This window comes from Idiotropiscis lumnitzeri, chromosome 5 (genome assembly GCF_059441095.1).
Source record: "Idiotropiscis lumnitzeri isolate Australia: NSW breed Sydney's pygmy pipehorse chromosome 5, RoL_Ilum_1.0, whole genome shotgun sequence".
NCBI classification, from domain to species: domain Eukaryota; kingdom Metazoa; phylum Chordata; class Actinopteri; order Syngnathiformes; family Syngnathidae; genus Idiotropiscis; species Idiotropiscis lumnitzeri.
In genome coordinates this window covers 9,427,382-9,448,440 of record NC_142395.1, presented here as the reverse complement: position 1 = coordinate 9,448,440, position 21,059 = coordinate 9,427,382, and the positions used below count along the sequence as shown (strand labels likewise).

General features: G+C 39.7%; 1 protein-coding gene across 3 annotated transcripts in view; it reads right to left on the bottom strand.

Annotated features, from left to right (window-relative positions):
* Window positions 1–764: 764 nt before the first annotated feature.
* Window positions 765–21,059, bottom strand: part of uacab (uveal autoantigen with coiled-coil domains and ankyrin repeats b) — a 37,114-nt gene continuing 16,819 nt past the window's right edge. Inside the window, exons 2-19 of one of the 3 annotated variants that reach the window (XM_088296428.1) lie at window positions 20,689–20,819; window positions 16,268–16,356; window positions 15,723–15,787; window positions 12,770–12,827; window positions 11,559–11,629; window positions 10,711–10,817; window positions 10,213–10,394; window positions 10,027–10,064; window positions 9,575–9,631; window positions 9,287–9,394; window positions 8,953–8,985; window positions 7,766–7,855; window positions 7,597–7,627; window positions 7,449–7,498; window positions 4,654–7,341; window positions 4,336–4,488; window positions 4,131–4,196; window positions 765–2,883 (exon numbers count right to left, since the gene is read on the bottom strand). In XM_088296428.1, coding sequence (XP_088152554.1) covers window positions 2,812–2,883; window positions 4,131–4,196; window positions 4,336–4,488; window positions 4,654–7,341; window positions 7,449–7,498; window positions 7,597–7,627; window positions 7,766–7,855; window positions 8,953–8,985; window positions 9,287–9,394; window positions 9,575–9,631; window positions 10,027–10,064; window positions 10,213–10,394; window positions 10,711–10,817; window positions 11,559–11,629; window positions 12,770–12,827; window positions 15,723–15,787; window positions 16,268–16,356; window positions 20,689–20,819 — 4,089 coding nt within the window. In that variant the 3' untranslated portion in view covers window positions 765–2,811. The remainder of the gene's footprint in view (window positions 2,884–4,130; window positions 4,197–4,335; window positions 4,489–4,653; window positions 7,342–7,448; window positions 7,499–7,596; window positions 7,628–7,765; window positions 7,856–8,952; window positions 8,986–9,286; window positions 9,395–9,574; window positions 9,632–10,026; window positions 10,065–10,212; window positions 10,395–10,710; window positions 10,818–11,558; window positions 11,630–12,769; window positions 12,828–15,722; window positions 15,788–16,267; window positions 16,357–20,688; window positions 20,820–21,059) is intronic. The other 2 variants (XM_088296429.1, XM_088296430.1) reach the window with 2 other exon arrangements.

Here is a 21,059-nt window from a genome sequence, read left to right as displayed (position 1 = left end):
TTTGAGATAGTCACATTTCTTGCACAATGTAAACCAGTTAGATTGGAAAACAAGTATAAAAACTGAAAAAAAAAGAGTTGCAAGAAAATATAAAGTTGTGGTACGAGCACACAAGACAATAACGGTAAATGAAACATAGGTGTCAAATTCTGGCCGTGGAAGGGCGCTTTCCTGCTGCAACACACCTGATTCAAAAGAGTAGGATCTTTATGAAGCACCTTCGGAGCGATATAAAACATGCATGAAAGTGGCCCTCCAGGACCAGAGTTTGACATCTACACTATGAAATGCAAAAGGTTTTGCCACACAGGATGTGCATGCTAAATTTTAAGAGTATGCACCCAGATTTAGAGTTTTTCCAAACCGTGCATTTCCATGCCAACCACATGCGCCTGTATAATAATCTGTCAAAAACATTTCATATTATAATGTGTAGAATGTTTTGATTATTCACCGTTCATTCTGTCTAAAAACTCATTAATTTCAATAACATGCAAAAAAAAAACATGTTCTATTACATGAACGTACATTTTTATATAATCGCAGGCCTTGTGTCAGACAGACAGATACGTATAAATGGTTTGGTGGTACTGAAAAACTAATTCACATGAAAAAAGGTTGCGAACCACTAGAATAGAACAGTTAGAACCAATTTATTTTTACACTTGTATTTGTTATAGGAAAATTGTTCAAATAAAATCTCGTAGTTAGCGAGTGTGTACGGAGGAACTAGTATGGCAATAAAAATAGACCAACAAAACACATTGTTTCTATGTTAGGCACTTTTATTGATTTAGTCTTGTTGACTCACAAACACAAATATTTGTATTAACATATTTAACAGACTTGGTTGATGATTGAGGGACTAAAAGTCCATCCTAAAAATCTGAAGAAATTAGGCCAAAGTATAAAAACAGAGAGTTTAAGGGTGTTAAGCTCACAGGAAAAAGGCAGGAGTGCTTCAAATAACACATTTTTAGGAGGTTAACTAATCATATCTTTCAATGGATTTTGTTTGATTCTATAGAATGTCGACCTACACAGTAAATATTGCTCAACATTTGTGTTGTGCCTTTCTACTTCCAGACCTGCTGAACGTTGCAACTGTCACACTTTAGTACAGTCATCAAAGTAGTACAAAGCAATGAAAAAGTCAGTGAAAAGGCACAAGAGACTCGCTCAACAATCAAAACACACAACACCCAGAGGGGGCACACGCAGCCACTTCAGGGTGGAGGGGGGGGGCAAGGCACTGCAGCCGTTATCCCGGGGAGCTGTGAGAGTTTTCAGTTTTCATTATATTATTGACAAATTTTCAAGGTTTCTCATATCAGCAGCTTCCGAAGACAACGAGTGGCCCCTCCCGCACACTGAAGTTAACGTTCTATTAACTTGGCCTGCCAAGTCTGACCACTAGAGGGCACTCAGGTTTCAACAAGGAGATGACCAGCCACCGCAATAACTACACAGCAAGAGAGCTCCTTTCTCACACGCACTCACCTCCTTGACTCAAATTCAGCATTACCCGCAATAACAAATGACTAGAATTGTTAAATAAGCCGAGTAGTCTATGTAAAGCAATAGTCAGTTATTTTCAGACGTCATTATGCCTGAAAGGAACTGGAAGAGCCAATCAAATTTGTTTTCAAGAAATGCTTATTCGGTGATTCTAAGTGTTTTGCTTGTTCTTTACCAAGTACAAAACCACCACTCTTTGACATTGTTAATTGCAAAACCAAAATTATTTGTACACATTACGTCAGTGAGTCGTATCTGCAGCGTCATGGTGAAATAAGAAACAAGCAGATATTGAGATGTGAGGATCCAAACTATATATGCAATTTGAATATCTATCTGTATTTGCAGTGTTCTACTGTGCATTCTTCAAATGTCAGCTTAGAGCATAAAGCAAATCCTATCTGAGGGCTGAGTGTTAAGTAGGAATGTGGAAGTGATCGGTGTTTGAGGAGTTAACAGTAAAAATCGATCAAATGATGTCACTTTCAATTCATTTTCATGGTGGCCATCTTTAAGCAGATCTGTACTATTATCAATGTAACGCTAAAGTGGCGTACACACTGCGATAATTAGTCATAATTTAAACTTTTTCATTTGCTCTTCTGCAAAAAGAAAAAAAAAAGTCTGCAAAGGTCCAACCGACAATGGTCGAGACAACAATGGTCAGGGCCGACAATCATAAATCTTAAACCTGTTCAATATTTACAATCGCACTGACTCCAAGATGGTGATATGAGGCAACAAGTTCACAGATGTTGCCCTACACAAATAGATAATCAACTGCTTGTGTTGTTGCTTGCTTTTATAACGGATCTCAGAGGTCACCCATTGCAACAGAAATGACGAGCAGAAGAAACTGCAACTATGATTATCAGGTAAGATAAGAAGTTTCTTTACTGTGGTTACGGTTTGTAATTTCTGGCACCATGTTTTCTGGTCAGGTCAGCCTTGGTACTACGACAGCATCTTGATTTGGCGCTAAGACGTGCGATCGTTAGTTGTGTCATGTGCTGGTCATCTTCAGTACACCACACACTGTATTAGCAGTAAGCACACATTTGCCAACCCCTCCCCCTCGTTATGTCTAAAGTCACGTTTAAAATAAATCTGTTAAGATGCTAAAAATCATGATGTGTGTTCCCCTCTTAACTGTGAGTAGGAAGAAGTATCTCCAAATGCCGGTTCATTATTTGAATGACATAATGCAGTTTAAAACACTACAGCGTTGTGGAAGTGTGAGAATGGTGAATTTGAGTCTGCAGGTAGTAGTATCACATTATGCTGAAGAAAGCTTTAACACACAAACTCTTGTCTCATGCGGATGATCTGTAGCAAGGCAGCTTGGACGTCCTCATCCATGTGACCCTAACAAAGACAAAAAAAAATACACTGTCAAGGGTTCTGTGCAGCTAATTTACTCTTATACATCTCATCGTCATTAATCGTGAATTGGACCAATTTGAACAATAATATATTTCTGTAACAATGCCAACCCTTTCCCTGCAGTAAAATGTAAATAGTCCCTAACTAGAGAAAAATTGATATGTGTTGTTTTTTTCCAGGGATTATACAATTCCGATTATTAATAGTCAAAATCTTTAAGCGTTAAAATCTAAAAAATAATTGTAACGTGATTACGCATATATTTATTGAACATTTTTTTCAGATTTACTTAATGTTATTTTTTTTTATTATTATTGTTATTCTTATTTTATTTTATTTTATTTCATTTCTTTTGCCAATAAACATGCACGTCGTAAAATTCTAACAAAAAGCTCAGGGAACAATAGCTCCATATAGTTTTCTACAGTAAATAAAGTCAGTGTGCCCAGGGTCAGCAGAATCTCTTGTAAAGTTAACTGAAAATTTAAATAAATGGTTCTTTGAAGTGAACAGTTTCAAATTGATTTATTATCAGCCTTCAGATTTTTATTTATTTATTTTTTTTAAAGGCCGATGCCAATATTAGTCAAAACACAGGATATCAGAGCCAGCCGAAAAACGGTCTATCGTCATCCCCGACAGCTTGGAGAATGAACATGGAAGTAGTTTGCTCACTAAAATGTGGACAATCCAGCAAATATGTCACTGCTCTTGAAGATATGTTTTCTAAAAAATGGAACATAGTTCCGCCAGAATTAAAAAAAAGAATTCTTTGTCATAGTCAGCCTTTTTGCATCAGATTATTTGTGTTACAGTGTTAGCCTTGTTTTGAGACTTATTTTACACACGACTTACACTCAATAGACTGTCTGAAGGGAAAATTCAATCCACTCTGCTGTATATTTGTGTTGCACAGCACACAGAGAACCAAATTACACACATGCAAGGAGAGCTGTCGGAATGAAAGAGCCGCGCGCACTGTGCTGTCCCTCACTTCTAGAAACTGATGCTAACAAATAAATATCACATTTCTTGTTTTCCAGGTTTAATAAACAGTTCAACATGGATTGAGTTCTATACTACAAAGAATGCGATTGAAATTCAGTGTCTTAAGACTATTTTTTGTAGATACTCTTTATTAAGATATTAATTAGATTCGACTGGTTGCACTCGATCAAAATGACTCATCAAATGTTGAATGAAGTATCGTTTACTGAATGACAACTAACCTGCGCTGCACTGAGGAGGTGCGTTCGATAAATGGAAACCACCTCTCTGTGTTGCCTCTCAGCATCCTAAATGAACAGACAGAGAAAACACAAGATTATTGCTTCAATACATAACGGCTGTCACAAAACCCAGTTAAACTTCAGCCACACATGCCTAATTTATTAGATATTAGATAGTGTCATCCTATGCAATAGATCGACTCACAGCCAGCTGCTGCTGTAGGTTCTTGATTTGGCCTTGCAGGGTGTCGATGTGCTGCATCTGCCTTTTGTTTGGAGTGTTGCTTGTGTACGCCAGCTGGGACAAACCATTCAGCGCCTGCTTCAGCCGCTCCACGTCCGTCAGCAACTCTGTGATCTGAAGCAAGCAGGAGTGTTAAGAAAATGGATTCATTGCTCAAGCACACAACAGCACGCAGGACAAAACATATGCGAGTCAATGAAATGCTTGTTTCAAAATGTAGACAGGCATGATGTAGTTGCGTAACGCTCCCTGATCATTGAGAATTGATTGAACAGTTACCTTCTTGTCTTTGGCTTCAGTCAGCTGCGATGACGTCTGAATCCTTCTCTGAAGATCACTAATGGTGCTGAGTGACTCATCATAGCGTTCTTTCAGCTCCCGGATTTCTCGTTCAATGGCCTGTCCCTTCTCATGAACAGCATCCATCTCCCTCCTGGCCTTGCTCTCGCTCTCCCTTGCCTGAGTGGCCTCACGGTGCACCGCTTTACATTCTTCTGTTAAACTCAACAGCTTGTTGGTCAAGTTGGTGGCTTCCTCCTCAAGATGCTGCTTCTCCTTCTTCATTTGGGTCACATGACCTTCCTTGAAGCGAAGATATTCGAGAGCCTGATTGGCTTGAAGAAGTTCGGACTGTAGGGCTGAAACATCCTCGGCCCTCTGGCCGCTGTTCTCTTCCTCTTCTCGGAGCGCCATCCGAAGCTCGGCGACTTCCGTCTCCAGGGCTTCATTGGCCTTGTTGTGTTCCTGCAACAGAGACGCCTGTTCTCCGTGGAGTTCCTGCACTTCCTTCTGCAGAGCACAAACCTTCAGGGCCTCCGCCTGCTGAGCCTCTCGTGCTTTCTTGCAATCTGCCTGGGCTTGCTGCAAGGCATCATGAATGGCCTTGAGCTCAGTGTCATAAGTCGCAATCCGCGTCAGCTCCGATTTTAGGCGGTCCTGCAGATTCTGAATTTGAGTGTTGCACAGGGCATTCCGGTCTTCAAGCTCAGCTTTCTGAATCTTGACCTCGTTGTGCATCCCCTCCAGACTCGTTAACTTGAGCGACATGGCCTCATACCGGTCCTTGACCTCTTCCTCATATCCCTTGCGCTTCTCATCAGTGACAAGAGCAGTGTCAAGTCTTTGTTGAACAGATTCAATCTCAACTTTCAGTTTATCTTTCTCCAGTTTGCTACTCTCTCTCTCAGACTTCTCTTTGTTATACTTCTCCTCCATTTCCAACAGTTTAACCTCCAACTCCTTGACTTGGGTATTATAGGAGTTTTCTTTTTCATCAACTGCTGTCAGTGGGACAAACTTGGACTGAATAGCCTCCATTATGGTATCAAGTTCTTTCTTTTGAGCTTCCAGTTCTTGAGTCAGCTTCACATTTTCCTCCTGGGCCAACGCATGCATGGCTGACAGTTGGTTTGCTCTATTCTCTGCCTGCACCACAGCAGCGCCCATCTTTTCTGTGACACATTTGTGATCCTTTGCGCTCATATAGTCGTTTTTCATCTCTAACCGAAGCTTTTCCAACTCTTTTTCCAACTTGGCGTTTCCTTCTTTCACATTCTTTAACTCCTCTCTACATTCTCTACCTGTGGACTCCAAATTTAAATTCTCAGCCTTGATGCTCTCGATAACGGAGCTTAACTCGATCCGTTGTTGCTCATGCTGTTGTCTGGGCACATATTCTCCCGCTAAGCTCTGTTTCAAAGTTTGACTTTGTGCTGACAGCTGTGCACACTGCTTGTCTCTGTCATCACTCCTCATCTGTAAAAGTTCAAATTTCTTCGTCACTTCAGCATTCTGAGTCTTCAGGACTTCCAATTCACTTTGCTGTTTCTCTTTGGCACCATTGAGCTTGGTAATATTCTCCTGAAGCATGACTTTCTCTGTGTTTAGCAGTAGAACTTGTGCCTCTGCTTTGCCAAAACGTTCGCTAGCTTCCACGAGTTTGTCCTCCAGCTCCTCCACAGCTGAAGCCATTCTCATTCGAGCTTCCTCGTGCTCCTGGATGGGGATGAAGTCGGCCTCAAGCCTGCTATTCAGCTCCTCCAGCTTCTCTTGCAATATCTCCCGCTCTTCCTCACTCTCCTCCATCTCATGAATAAGCCCCTGGCTTTTTGCAGTTACATCATGGAGTTTCCTCTTCAACGAGATGTTCTGCTCTTCCAGGGCAGCTTGAACCTTTTGTTGTTCCTCAGTGGGCACTGCCCCTGCTCCTCCCTGGGTCGGCGTATCTAGCTTGCGATGGAGCTCCGCCACCTCCTCCAGGACACGATCATAGTCGTCTCGCAGCTCAGCAAGTTGCCGTTCTTTTTCATCGACTGCATTGGCCAACAGGTTTTTCATGTTATCAAATTTCTCGGCTGGTACCATGTTGCCCTGCTTAGACTGAGCGCCCTTCAACTGTGTCTCCATTGCAAGGACCGTTTCTGAAAGTTCATCTCTCTCTGCAGTCACAGCACCAAGCTCTTCATTTAACCGTTCAGCTTCAGTTGCCAGCTGGCTTTCACTGTTCTTATACTCCTCCAATGCCTTCTCACTCTGCTTAAGACGATTACGAACGCGACCCACTTCAGCGGAAGCCCCTTCATACTTGGCTTTGATATCCTGAAGCTGAGCACGAAGCTCTTCCGTAGCCTGGCCTCCTAAGTGTTCCTTCACCGCAACCACATGCGCCTGCAGCTGTTTAACCTTGCATTCCGAATCAAGCATTCTCTTCTGGACGTCCCCCAAGGCATCCTCGAGTTCTTGAACTTGCTGGTCAGCTTGTTTCTGGATAAGGTCTCGGTTCTGAACCAGTTCTTGGCACTCTCGATTTTTTCTGCTCAGAGCAGAGCTAAGTCTCGCCTTCTCCTCCTCGGTTGCCTGTTGTTTTCTTCGAAGCATTTCAAGCTCATTTCGGAGATCGAGCTCAGCAGAGAAACCCTTCTCTAATGGTCTGGACAGTGAACGTGAAATTGCTGGATTCTGGAGTTTCTGACAGGAAAAGGAATTTTTCAAAATTATCTTCTGACAAATTCTCATCACGGCATGCTAACGGTGCACACAACAAATTGACAGTTGTATAAATAAGCTTAGCTTACCTGATCCAAATCCAGGCTATAAGTTTGTTTGACCAAAATGTTTTCTTTTCCTGTAATTAACACAATTAAAAATAAGTGCAAGTCAATTTAGTGATAAGTATTTCATATTTTTTATTAGGAAAAGTTATTTTCATGAAAGTAAGCCAACCTTTGATCACTGACTGTCCAGAGTAGTCCCCCTGCAAATACAAAGAACAATACATTTTGAATATGTAAACATATAAAACAAAACTGCACAATAATAGAACATCTGAGCAAAATGCACTTCAACAGTTTCCCAAAAGGAGATATTAAATGATCTGTATACATTCACAGACCATAGTGCTTTTGAGCTGGACCTTGACAGTCTCCAAGCCTCGTGACCCTTCTCGTTCGTTGGCACTAAGTAACACCTTTAATTGCTCCTTCTGATACAATGAAAAGAACAAAAAAAAAAAGAACAAATAAGTTTAACAGCGACCACATCCAGATTAGCACCGACGTTTGCATGGGTGAATGCAAATTAATTAAACTATCATCAGCACCAAGTAAAATATGCTGAATCGTCAGTTAGAATAACCCTGATAGAACTAGCTGCAGCAAAAGAGCAACGGGTGGGACTTGAGAGGAAGACTATCCTTATTCTTTCCCATCTGGGTCATTTTAGTCTTATGTCTTACGCCTGATCGTTGCTCTGATTGGCCTATGACGGATGAAACAGACAGGATATTTACACAACTCCGCTTCTTAATCTTCATTTGAATGCCTGTACTTTTCAAGCAATTCTTATAGTCTGTTTATGCTTTATTACGTTGATCTAGTCGCTTTTGTGCCAATAAGATGTTCTGTACTGACTAAAACTGGGACACAAATTAACATACATGGCTTGATTGGTAGAAATATTATCGTTGAAAAGCACAAAAAAAAGCACCTTTATCGATTTATTGCACTTTTACAGCAAGATTTTCAATTGAATGCACGCGTCCATATTGGCCACTAATGACAGAAGTATTCTTACACGTGTATCATCTTGCTGGTGAGTTAATCAATCTAGACATTAGTATCTGTATCTTATTCCTGGCATTTTTGGTTTAGCTTCTAGTTTTGCCCAGCAGCACATTGGCAGCAAGTTTCCTTGATGCATAACAGCAAGAGGCACTGTATTTTCATCATCAGAGGGAGGATATCTCTCTGTAGATTGGTTAGTTGTGAATGTGTCACCCACGTGTGTTCTGCTGTTCTTCTAGTATCTATTCTGTGACGTCGTTATCCAGGTTAACTGGTCACAGGTTCAAATCAAATAGGAGCGCACGTTATTTTTTTTTTTTAAATCATTAAAATTACAAGTGCATGAATATTCACATTCACATTCATCCCCCCAAAAAATGTGAACTTATGCTGTAAAGAAATGATGAAAAAAAATTCCCTTGAAGAATCTCATTTTTTCTAATGTCATTTTGGCGTGACATGTTTGAACAAAACAAAATCCTTAATATCCATATGGTCAGTTTTGGTCACACTGTACCTCTTTGTGAGTGTCTTCTACTGTCTTCTTTTCCTGCAAGTAGAAGATGATAGTATATAAAAGAAGCATCACTGAGAGGCTCATTTCTTCTCAAGCAAGCATCGAGTGAGGTTCACCACTTATTGAGCAAATAGTCTAAAGATTTAAGAACAATGTTTATGAGTGTGCAATTGAAAGAAATTTGGGGATATCATTAAAAACCTCTAAGACGTAAGCAGCAAGGCTAAAAACCACCAGTGACAGCATCATTGTGTAACTGTGTAATTACCACGTGGGCTGAGGAACACTTTAGAAAACCATTGTCAGTTAGGACCTTTCCATGACAAGCATTTACCTGTGTGAGCTGTTGTTGTAACAGGTTGACTTTATCTAACAGGCCCCTCTGCTCCAAGTGGTACTTCCTGAGACTTTCCTGCAGGGACTCGTTCTGCCTCTCCAGGTCCTGACAACACAAAGCCAAAAATTTAAAAAAGCACACACTACAACTTAAACCAAATAAATTATCGGTCACTTAAAGATTAAAGGAAATTTTCCGTGTTAGAGGCAATTCAGACTTCAGGTATATTAATTTGCTGCCCATTCTGTTAATGCAACATTATAAATGAGTAAAAATTGTATTTACATGTATAATATGATCCCTTCTGTTAACCTCCATGGTGTCAGACCGCTCCACCGACTGCTGAGGAAAGGAACATTTTAATTTTGTTTGTTGTTTCAGCAAGATTTCCGGAACAATTTGAAATGTGAAGTGATTGCAGAAATGTGCAAAAATAAATGACAACAACACATCAAAATCTATTTTACCTGTTTATGACGTAGAAGTAACGGCTACTAAATGAGGGGGGGGGGGCCTAATATCATTGTAATGATATGTGGATACAAGCAGAATAGATTTGGGTGAAAGCAATTGGAAATAAATGGATGCTAGTAGCCCAAAAAGGGGGGAAAACAACTTGAAGAGCCTTTAAAATAAATGTGTCAGTACTATTGGTATAAGTACCTACCAGTAGTATAAAAGAATCATGAGTGAACTGTGTTTGATTTTTGAAACCAGTTCCTTGAAAGCCACATTACCTGTCTCCTCCACTGTTCTATTTTTGCTGCTTCTTTTTCTGTAAGGAGTGAAACACATGTCACAATTATTTTTTTGCTGGAAAACCTCGACATTGACCAGTGGTGTATAGACTTTTTATATCCTTTGTATGGCTTCATGGATTGCTGTGCTTCCGCATACATCCACTGACTCTTGCATATTCTCACCTTTGCTGGCTTTCTCAAGGTAGGTTTTGACCAAAGTAACAAGCTCCGGGTTCTTGCTGAGGCGCGCGTAGTGGAAAGCATCATGACCCAAGCTATCCACGTCCTTCACATCAGCACCACTCTTGAACAACACCTCCACTGCGTCTTTGCAGCTATATTCGCACCCAAGAAGGAGTGCTGTCCTAAGGGTAATGGGGAAAAAACAGCTTCAGCAACAGCGAACTTCATACAACAAGCAATGTACATACATTTAATTCAAAGATATGTGTAATGTGTTATAAGACCACCAATTGCCAAAATCAACCTTGACCATTGGCAGTAAAAATGACCAAAATATTTGTGTGGATATGTTGTTGCCTGACCCACAAATCAAGACTCCTTTGACTATCATCATTAAAGTACAGAACATGAACAGAGTTTTATAAAGTATTATTTCACATCAGAATGAGCTCAGGCTCTCAAAGTGTCTATTCATTCAGGCAACTACTTGCAACCTACTTTTTTTGTTTGTCCCGTACGGAGATATCAGCCCCTCGCTCTACAAGTAGCTGACAGATGCGTGGATGACACATTTGGGTTGCAAGCACCAGAGAAGTCCTGCCATCCTAAAAAATACAGATGTGACACACATACACACATGCGCACCCGACAAGTGTTAATACGTAAATAAATGCAGAGCAAAAATACAGTCTTTCACTTTAAATCACAAAAGCCCATCAATTTGGGTATGCTACTTCAAGAGTATATTTTTGCAGGGCTTTGTACTGGTGGCAGAATAAGCATGCAACACAAATTTTAAGACACAATGAAGATTTATTTTCGTAACGTTGTACTTTTATTTGTATATTTGAGATTCATTTCGTATTTACAAACGTTCAGTTAAAGGTTTTTGTGCTGGCTGTTGTTGGTGTTATTTATTAGCGTACGTAATTTGTTCCTTCCATAAAAATGTGTTACTGACTAGATAAACACAAAATAATAAGTCATTTGCACCTCACCATGTGGAAGGAAACATTTCTTGTGTTGAGTTACAGACAATTTCAAAATACCAGCGGAAAGTGCTTTTACCTTTAAACTGACAGACAAATTTAAACGAATAGTTACATTAATTTGCCACCAGATTGTATCGTGGAAGTGCAAACAATTGTCACGTCTGCCTATGACAAAGCCAGCAAGAAGCAAGGGTTCATGTTGTAGTGGTCACAAATGCCATTTTTCTTTTTTAAACCTGTCATCTTGGCCTTCCAAACAGAGGGTGCATGAACAAAAGGAGAAGGGCTAAGAGGAATAAGTGGAACTGGGATTGAGGCTACAGTGTACAGTGTGAAATCAAGTGGAAGTCTTACAAAATCACTGGCATTGACAGAAGCGCCACTGTCGCAGAGAAGTTTCACGCTGGATGAGCAGCCTGCCATGACTGTGGAAAGGAAAAAAAAAAAAAGAAAAACAGTCAGTCAAATGTACTATCTGCTAAGAAACACACAAATTAGAAAGGTTTCCACAACTGCTAAATAAGCCTAGCAGGCTGCAGAAGCTTCTTTGACAAATTGTTAGTTCCAATAATGCGCGGTCTACAAGTAATGACAAATTTTATTGCACGCTTGCGACACCGGTGAGGATAAGCGGTTACGAAAACGGATGGATGGATAGCAAACGCTAGGACAATGCAACGTGACATTCCTGTCATGACAGTAATTAATACTTGTTGGAATATAAACGGCCACAGGTCTTTGAAGTGCAGCTATGACGAGTGATATTTTCCATCTACTATCTGTAGCACTCTCACAAGGGTCGCAGGGGTGCTGGAGCCTATCCCAGCTGTCCTCGGGCAGTACCCGCGTACACCCTGAACTGGTTGCCAGCCAATCGCAGGGCACACAATAATAATGTTGATGCTGATGGATGTTTTAGAAAAGGAAAGTTAAGATAAATTGTTCATGAAGGAGTGAGGAAAGGAAAGACGCTTTTACTTTGAGACTAGAGATATTGTATGTGATGTGTTGTTAATATTTCTTGAATGTTGTTGTCGTCAATAAAAATTTACTTTATTTATTTCAATTTTTATTTATTTATCAAAGACATTTTATTGTTCTAGGTTTTAATGCAAATGTCCTATATCCTTGAAAATTGAAAGATAATTGCACTTAAAAAAAGATGTACAGTACTTTATTAAAAAAAAAAAAAAAAAAAAAAAGAAAGAAACAATACTGTAGTTTATCATTAGAGTTACTGGGTAGATAAATAATCTGGGGAAAATGTCTTATTGTGACCTACCAATAAATAATGTAAATGTAGTACTCTGATGAAAATGAAAGAATGAAAACTGCCGGCTTCTCGACAACCAGTCTTAGAAAGTGTTTTGGGGGAAACCCTGGATTAGTATTAGTAAGCTAAAACGCTCAACAAAATATAATCTTTACAATAATCATTACTAATCACCTTTGCTAAATTGGTTCTGGAATAAAATATGGTTTGGTCTATACAATTAGTATTGTCCGCTAGAATAGAACTGGATGTAGTTTGCATTGTATAAACGGACATTTACACAGACCCTTACCAGCATCATGTAGCGCTGTTCTTCCTTGAAGGTCCACATTTCCAACTGGACAATTATGCTAGAAGAGTAAAACTCAAGTTTACTAGAGCTAATAACACACTGCAACAATAGTACTTCATTTTGCACTTAATAATGGTGAGGTGGTATTAAAGACCATCTTGTACAGGTGGAAGTGTGAAATTTAAATTAAATTAAACTAAATCCATTATATTGATAATCTCTCAAGGCGAAATTTATATTTTTCTCTGATATACATAATATGTTGTTGTTTTGCACATTTTACAGGCACCAGGATTATACACATACAGGCATGCAAGCAGAGATGTCAGAGAGAAGGGGCACGCAAACAGCTTTTATAGCTTTTTTTTTTTTTTAAGAGAAACACAGCTTGGGTACAGATTAATTTAAAGCCTTACCAATGAAGCTTCACTCGTAAAACCAGTTTGATATACACTTCTGATATAAATGAGCTAAAAATACCAGCAATTATGTTATTATTAATATCAATCTATTCATTCATTTATCCATTCTCTATACCACTCATCCTCACTAGGGTCACAGGTATGCTTGAGCCTATTCCAGCTGACCTATAGGCAGGGTAAATTTTAAACTGGTCGCCAGCCAATCGAAGGGCACTTAAAGACAAACAACATTCATCGACACACCATGCATGTTTTTGAATGTGGGAGGATACCGGAAAACCATGACAAAAGAGAAAAAAAATGCAGAGTCCACTTAGGAAACTCGGAGCATGGATTTGCACCCACAACCACCAAACTGTGAGGTATATGTGTAAACCTGTCATCCACTGTGCTGCCGTTATGAATAATAATAATTAATGATATTAATATTAAAATGATTTAACAAGGTTAAGGTAGGAAACAAATATATCTGTACATTAATATGCGACAGTATTTCCGTAAATCTGTGCCATGTGAACATTTTCAAATGATCCAGGACTGCCATTAATGCCATTTTAATTATCGATCAACAGTGCAGAAAATACGCAAATTATGCTCTGGTTATGGGTTTGGTAACAGATCAGAAAATGGTAAAATAAATGAATGAATGAATGAATGAACTCAATTGTTGTTTTCATATGTAAACGCAAATGTTTTTATTTAGATTTATTTATGATTCAATACAGGGATAGTGGGTCTGTTTTCAGGGAGGAGTACAGAAATCTGAGCATATTTACCATTGAAATGCTGAAATTGACAGCATTTGGACAATTGTAAATCAAACACCGTTGCTAAATGATTAATCGAGTCTAAACATATTAATCAATTATTCATTGCACCTTGAAAATCATCAACAGCATCCATAGAAAATTGCAATGTCGATGTTACCAAAATAAGCTCTACCTCCCCACATCCCTTATACTATCCCCCCTCCTCCCACTGCAGTTGTTGCAGAAAAATTGCCAAAAGCATCTATTTTTGGTGGTTGGCGGTGAAATGTGAGGCACCTAGCATGTCAAGTTAGGACAAGTGGAGCTATGATACAATGCATAACACATTTCAGCCAACAAATTTAGTCACCACAAGACATACTGTTCCACTGTGGTGAAGAGGACCTGCTCATGAGCGCCATCAGGTCAGAAGGAGGCCTAATGTTGCTGGGTAGTTTGCCAGTAAGCATAGACACTATCCTATCACATACGCACTATAAAAATCTACCTCTCTCTGGCAACAAGGGCCAAAATTGAGCATCATGCTCAAATGACCATGGTGGCGGAGGGTAGGAGGTGCGGTGGGGTTAGCAGGTTACCGGGGGGGGTTCTGATGTTAAAGCATCTAGGGGGATATCCTACACGGCAATAATGAACTTAGACGGTGGTGGCTGGCACTGAGATCGCTGGCACCGTGCTGCTATGTGTGAAATGATGACGGCACCCAGAATGGACGGCTGGGCTGTAAGGCTTGTCAACACTTTGGAAATCAACAGACATGACCTCTGTTAAATCCCTGCCACGTGGGAAAATGATGTTTAGGGGGTGCATACGGCAGTTTCTCTTTACACAGAGAAACACAGGAGGCAACGGCCACAACTGCCAGTAATCTTTGCAAGAATTATTCAAAGGAGTTGAAAGGAAATATGCTCTGACTGTAAAGCCTCAGTGTCAATAATGTCCATTATAACTGTGAGAGTATGTAAATAGTTTGTGTATTTTTAATCATGTTTTTTACACACTATTTGTATCAATGATAATTACACACACACTCACAGACACGCACATCATTGCTTCAGCACACATGCGCACACCCACACGCTTGTTTTAAGTTTCACTTTCCATAGGTTTCGTTTTTCTCTGAATAAAGTCCAGAGGGATGGGCGAAGAAGTCAGTGAGAGTGCGGGAGAGTGAACTGGCAAGACGTCTACTTCACTTCCTGGCTTCTCCTCCCATCGCGATGGAGAAAAGACAAAACCTTCCCTGGTTATTCCTCTGGTTCTCTGCATTTAATTCAGTCTAATGAAGGCGTCAGGACCTTTTAAACCTGACAATAACATGCATAAAAACCCCACAAATGATGTCAGCAGACACAACAAACACGACGTGTCCTACCAATCAGCGGCACAAAGTGATCAGGGCAGAATAAAAGTTGTATCAAAAACTAAATTACTAAAAACTGAAATGCATTCTTTGGATGCTTTTTGAAAGATATTTAATCATCTGTATGCCTATTATTGTGGATGAACTAGTGCTGTATAGTTCCACTGCATTGCACACAATGATGTACATGTACCGTATTTAATTATTAGCAATAGCTCAGGACTCGGGCAGTATCATTGAAAATCTTAAGGCTCATGGGATGGATTGTATTCGATTGTGGTGCATGTGTACCCGGTAGAGAGTGTACATCAACAGGAAAAGGAATGGACTGACAAAAAACATTTTACCTACACATGGTACAAATGAGGAAGTTAAAATAAGACCAAAAATCACTCTACCTGAAGGAGTTTTTGCACACACAGCGAATGACCATTTCTTGAAGCTAGATGAAGAACATTTTTACCTAGAGTGTTAAATCACAAAAAGGAAGTAATTAAACCACCATCAATACCCTGATTATAAAAGTATTTTCTGAGCGGCAGTCGTTACTTTAGTCCACAGTAATAGTGTGTTTAAAGGAAAACGAAGCTGTAAAATAAGAGGAAATATTACCCTCAGCAATGCGACGACGCATGATATATAATATAGGGGAAAATAAGAATGAAAACACCTGGGATGGTATATTAACACTTGTTCATTATACTGTTAACTGTCACAGCAGGTAACTGTGAATAAGGGTGAGCGTGAAATATCGTTTGATGCACCGGAGTCACTTAAGGCCTATTAAGGAGGCCGTACAAGATCAAAGAAGAAAATCTGACACACTCAGCCAAAGAGCCACAGACTCTTCCAGGTATGCCTGGGTATAATTGCCCTGTTCATCAGTGTCAAAACACTGTCCAGAAGTACGGTAGTATATTGATGTCACTAAGCAGGGACTCACCAGTGGCATCAGTTGCAGTGACATCAGCTCCATGTGACAGGATGAGATTGAGACAGTCCAAGTGTCCTCGTGTTGCAGCCAGATGAAACCTTGGGGATACACAACGACATGATCCGTGATGAAGCCATGGCAACAAGGAAGACTACCTGACAGCTGTCACTTTCAATGTGTGTACATGTTGTATAATCTCCTGCACGTTGTCAAGTTTATGAACTCTTTGTTTGTCCTCCTTTTAAGGAAGCCATATGAAAATTATTCTGGTGGAATACAATGATGAGATCCAAAGCACAACGGTCTTACATTTCTTTGACAACCACTTTGCGCAGTAAAGTCTTTTGACTCGCTGCAATGACTTAACACAAAGCAGTAAAGTGACCACTGGCTGCTCTGTAAAGCATTTGTACTGCGTAAACTGACCTTAGTCCATAACACATCAAGTCACATGAATCTGTTTATACACTAAGCCCACGGTATCTGCCAAGGCGACAGCATGGCTGTCACCTCAACACCCATATGAGTATTAAAAGCAGTGATGATGGCGCAGAGAGGCTAGTTCTAGGAGGGAGCACTGGAGGGTCCCCACCTCACTGAGTAAACACCTCAGAAGCAGAAACTAGTTAGGGGGGGGCTCAGGGGTATACAAGTCATTTGACTCCACACAAAGAATGTTAAGACACCACAGTGCTGCCAAGAATGTTAATAACGGAACATAAAGATATACATAAAAGTGGTAAACAGATACATGCAACAAACCTGCTTCATAAAAAGGCTAAACATATTCTGGGCTTCAAGACCACACATTCAGTGATGTCATTTTGCCATCCCTCATGCTATTTTTGGGCAGCTTTCAGGTTGGCAGTTTTTCGGGATATGGTATCTATATTTAGATTGACCGAGACCAGTTAACAAGAGTAAATACTCAAACCTCTCCCCATCAATAACATATGTGCCCAGACTCCAATAATTGTCTCAAATGTGTGCATTAAATTTGATTTCATAACTCCTATATTACAGTCCCTTGCAACATGGATGTATGCAATGTCAAATTATTTTTTTCCTCTTAAGAGACCAAAGCAGAATTAGTCAGAGAAATATGTAACGTGTTGAGCCACCTGAAGGAGTTAAATTTTGCTCCCCAATGCAAAGAAACCAGGCCAGATGCTCAAACAATGACCCACTTTGAGAGTCAACATTTTTTCCCTTTACACTCAATCACCAGTTTTGACTGCTTACAATATTGCAAAGATACCGCAGAGATAAAATAAAACAGCTTATTGAGATTTGCGCTGTCGTTTGTGTGTGAAAGTGTTTCGAGTGGTGAACAATAGCAGTTGGACTACCTTCTCTTTGTGACACGCCCATGTCATTAAGAGTCATATATACTTTTAAAATGCACCAACTTCAAAAACAGTTGTAAGCAAAAAACTGGCAGAATGTCAATGCAACACTACAGTTTAATTGAGTCCAACACTATACAAAAAATGACACGTTGAGCCCACGAGGTAACCCCGACGATTGATTAATGTAATGTAAAAAGTATACTTCCACCGGAACAACTTAAGTTAGTTGAACCGGAAGTTCAATGTGTTCACTATTTCTAAGTGTATTCTTGCGCCTTTCACATTTCAGCTGCAGGCGTTTTTGCTAAACGAACATCTAATAATTTGTGGTGTCACACGATTTATTTTTTTAATGGACAATTGGTAATTTGAAACAGTTTTTTAACTAAGTACCTTTGTGTGAATCTAATGAAGCTGTTCAAGTGATAAAATGTATTTTTATTTGATGGGAAGCGCTACCAAGTGCTCCAATATGAAACAATGAAAATGACAACAATGTCTTGCGAATAAAAGGCTACGTGAACTATTTTATTGGTCATAGAAAACAGCAGGAAGGTTTGATTTATCTGTATAATCATTTTAGCTGCTTTTGAAAAAATTCATTTTTGGCCATTCATGTCACACTCCTCGACCTTACTTTATAACAACCACCCAATAGGGGGTGAGATTTTTTTCAGGAAATACCGGCAATAGGGATTCCAGAGGGATGGTAATCAATTTACCTTTAATCATGGGATTGGAGAAGAAAAATTTGGTGCTACTCAGGCCATCTCTCACGTTCGTCGAGACATGTGGTGCATTCAAATACAGTTGGACCTTTCAAACGCAAACAAAATGAATTAAATCAATCTTTTAAATGAATACCTACAAATACCTAAACAATGCGGGCTTTCTATCCATCGATAAAAGTTGACAAAGGCCTATATCAAGAAGAAGAATTGGTAAAAATCACGCTATTTTATTTAATTGCAATCAATACTTGCATCCTTCATTCTAGTAGTTGGGATGTCAAACATTACATATTCAATGATATTTGACGTGATTCTGCCACACAAGTGTGATGTAAACATAAGTATAGTATACTGTAAAGGCACAACCTAACGTTAGTAACGTCACACGGCAACCGGTAGAAAAAATAAGATAGTACCTACTCATATCTATTTCAATAATGAATAAGCGCCAGCGGGCATTTCAACCTGGCAGTATGTCATCATTAAACATCTTTTCGACTGTCTGTTGGTTCAAAACATACGGCCAAATTCCCGCTTGACAACTTTGATGTTTTTTTTTTTTTCATGGCTCATGTAGCAGCAAACCTTTATGTCTATGTGTGTGCTCAAACTTGGGAGACACACGAAAACCGAAGTCAACCCTTACAATTGCGGCACACATCTGACAGCCATCAGAGATACACTTCCACTCCGACATACGGCAAAACATCACAATAAACACAACACACAACAGATCAACGGTGATTCCTTGCAATTGTATGTTGAGAAACATTCTTAAACTGTTAGACCAGGGGTGCCCAATTCGTTAATTGAGCACTACAGGTCGATAATAATAATGAAAACAAAATGAAAACATCAAATGTTGACCTTGATGACAACACAGGCATACAGGATATGGTCAAAATAAGAAATAAACTGTGAATCTTGAATAACACGGGGACCACGGTGAAGAGAGTACGAGGTTGAACTTGGCATGCCAAGTGCGATCAAATTGATTTGAGCAGCTGACTCCTTGTTAGCGGTGAATCACATCTGCACTTTTTGAGCAGGTGTGGCGAATTAGCCAACTAATGCCATGGCAGGCATTAACTGTGTTTAATCAGCTGGCCACCTAAATTAATTACTTCTACTCAATGCTAATCCACCTTGCGGACAGCCCTATTATTAACTAGTACAGACTGACAAACAAATACGACAAATTTAATTAATGGGCCTCGCAGTTTGTAATTAGTTTCCCCCACAGAGAAGTCTTTAATAACCACCGGTCACCATTCTACATTCTTTCCCGGCTTTTGCAGCAGCTTGAATGCCATAGACACGTGTTTGTCCGTGTGTGGCACACTGAACTAAATGTAGACTTGCTGAGGAGCAGTTGTGGTTCATTTTTTGTTTTGGGCAGACCAAGCAATAGAACAATCTCTTTTCTTATAATTCAATCCAGTACCAAGGTTACTGCATTCAGTCCTGATTAATTCCAGCACATTATAATGAGAGATTTGAATATTATATTATAATAGTATATTGAATATTTTACTGTTTTGTGCAACGCTGCCAAAAAAAGCAATTGACACAGTCGACTGGAAATGCTTCAAGGATTAAACTAAGGTTCCACAGTGAAAAAACTATTAAAGTCTACATAAGAGGCCAGAGATTGCAATACATTGAAGTTTAAACTGAATTCATTTTATGAAACAGTTATGTTTTCCAAGCTTTCTTGGCAGAAAACTGGGAGGCTCCCTGACAAAAATGCAACCAAGTAAAATATGGTTAACTCATCCCAATAATAGATTGCATCTGAGCTAAAACATCTGTCTAAGTTCATGTTGTGAACTCCACAACAGATCTAAGATGAATTTTTGGGCAGTCATTTCCTGTGAGAGCTACCCAAACAAAAGTGTGGTCAAGCCTTGAGAGGCCACAAAAATTCTTGAGACCAACTCCTACACTGACCTCCAGAGGCAGACGGCCATTTAAAGGGACATGTTGGATATATATAAAGCACTGTACTAGTGTTCAACTGTGATACAAAAATGTTAGGCAGCTGGATGAAGGTTTAAAGATGAAATGTGAAACCTTGTCTATAGCCGTGAGGATTTTATTGCAATTTTTAGAGGGTCAGATACGGAGATGGCGCTTTGAGGTCATAAAGAAAGGTGTCAAACTATTTCTGAGTAAGCAGTTAATAGCTGAGCTAACAGTTTTTTAGAAAGAGGAGCAAGAAAATAAACTGCTGGTCCTGTATCGCTACTGAACATTCAAGTGTTTTGTAAAGGGTCTATTTTTGTATGTCAACAGACTGACTGGGCGTGTGCTTGTCTGAGTATGGAAATGTGCGTGTCTGTTTACTTACGCAGAGCGTCCCTCCACATCGAGCTTGGTTGGGATGATACCCTTCTTGCTTAGAACAGCAGCCGCCTTGTCCACTTCCCCTCGTTCGACTGCCTTCATCAGCCGATCATCGTACTTGTTCCAGTCTGTGTTCTGACAATAACAAAACAAAACTATGAGCAATGTAGTCTCAGACAGTTTTTTACAGGAACATTGCTTGTAAGTGTGAGCAGTGATTACAAGCTACAAATGAGTTATTTTATATAAAGGACCAGTGTTATAATAAGCACCGATACGTACAAAGCCAGGTTAAATCAGAAAATGTGTTTACTCGTTGGACATGAAGTGAATTACAGCGAGTAAGAATGTTTGCTGGATTTTTCATTAGGAACC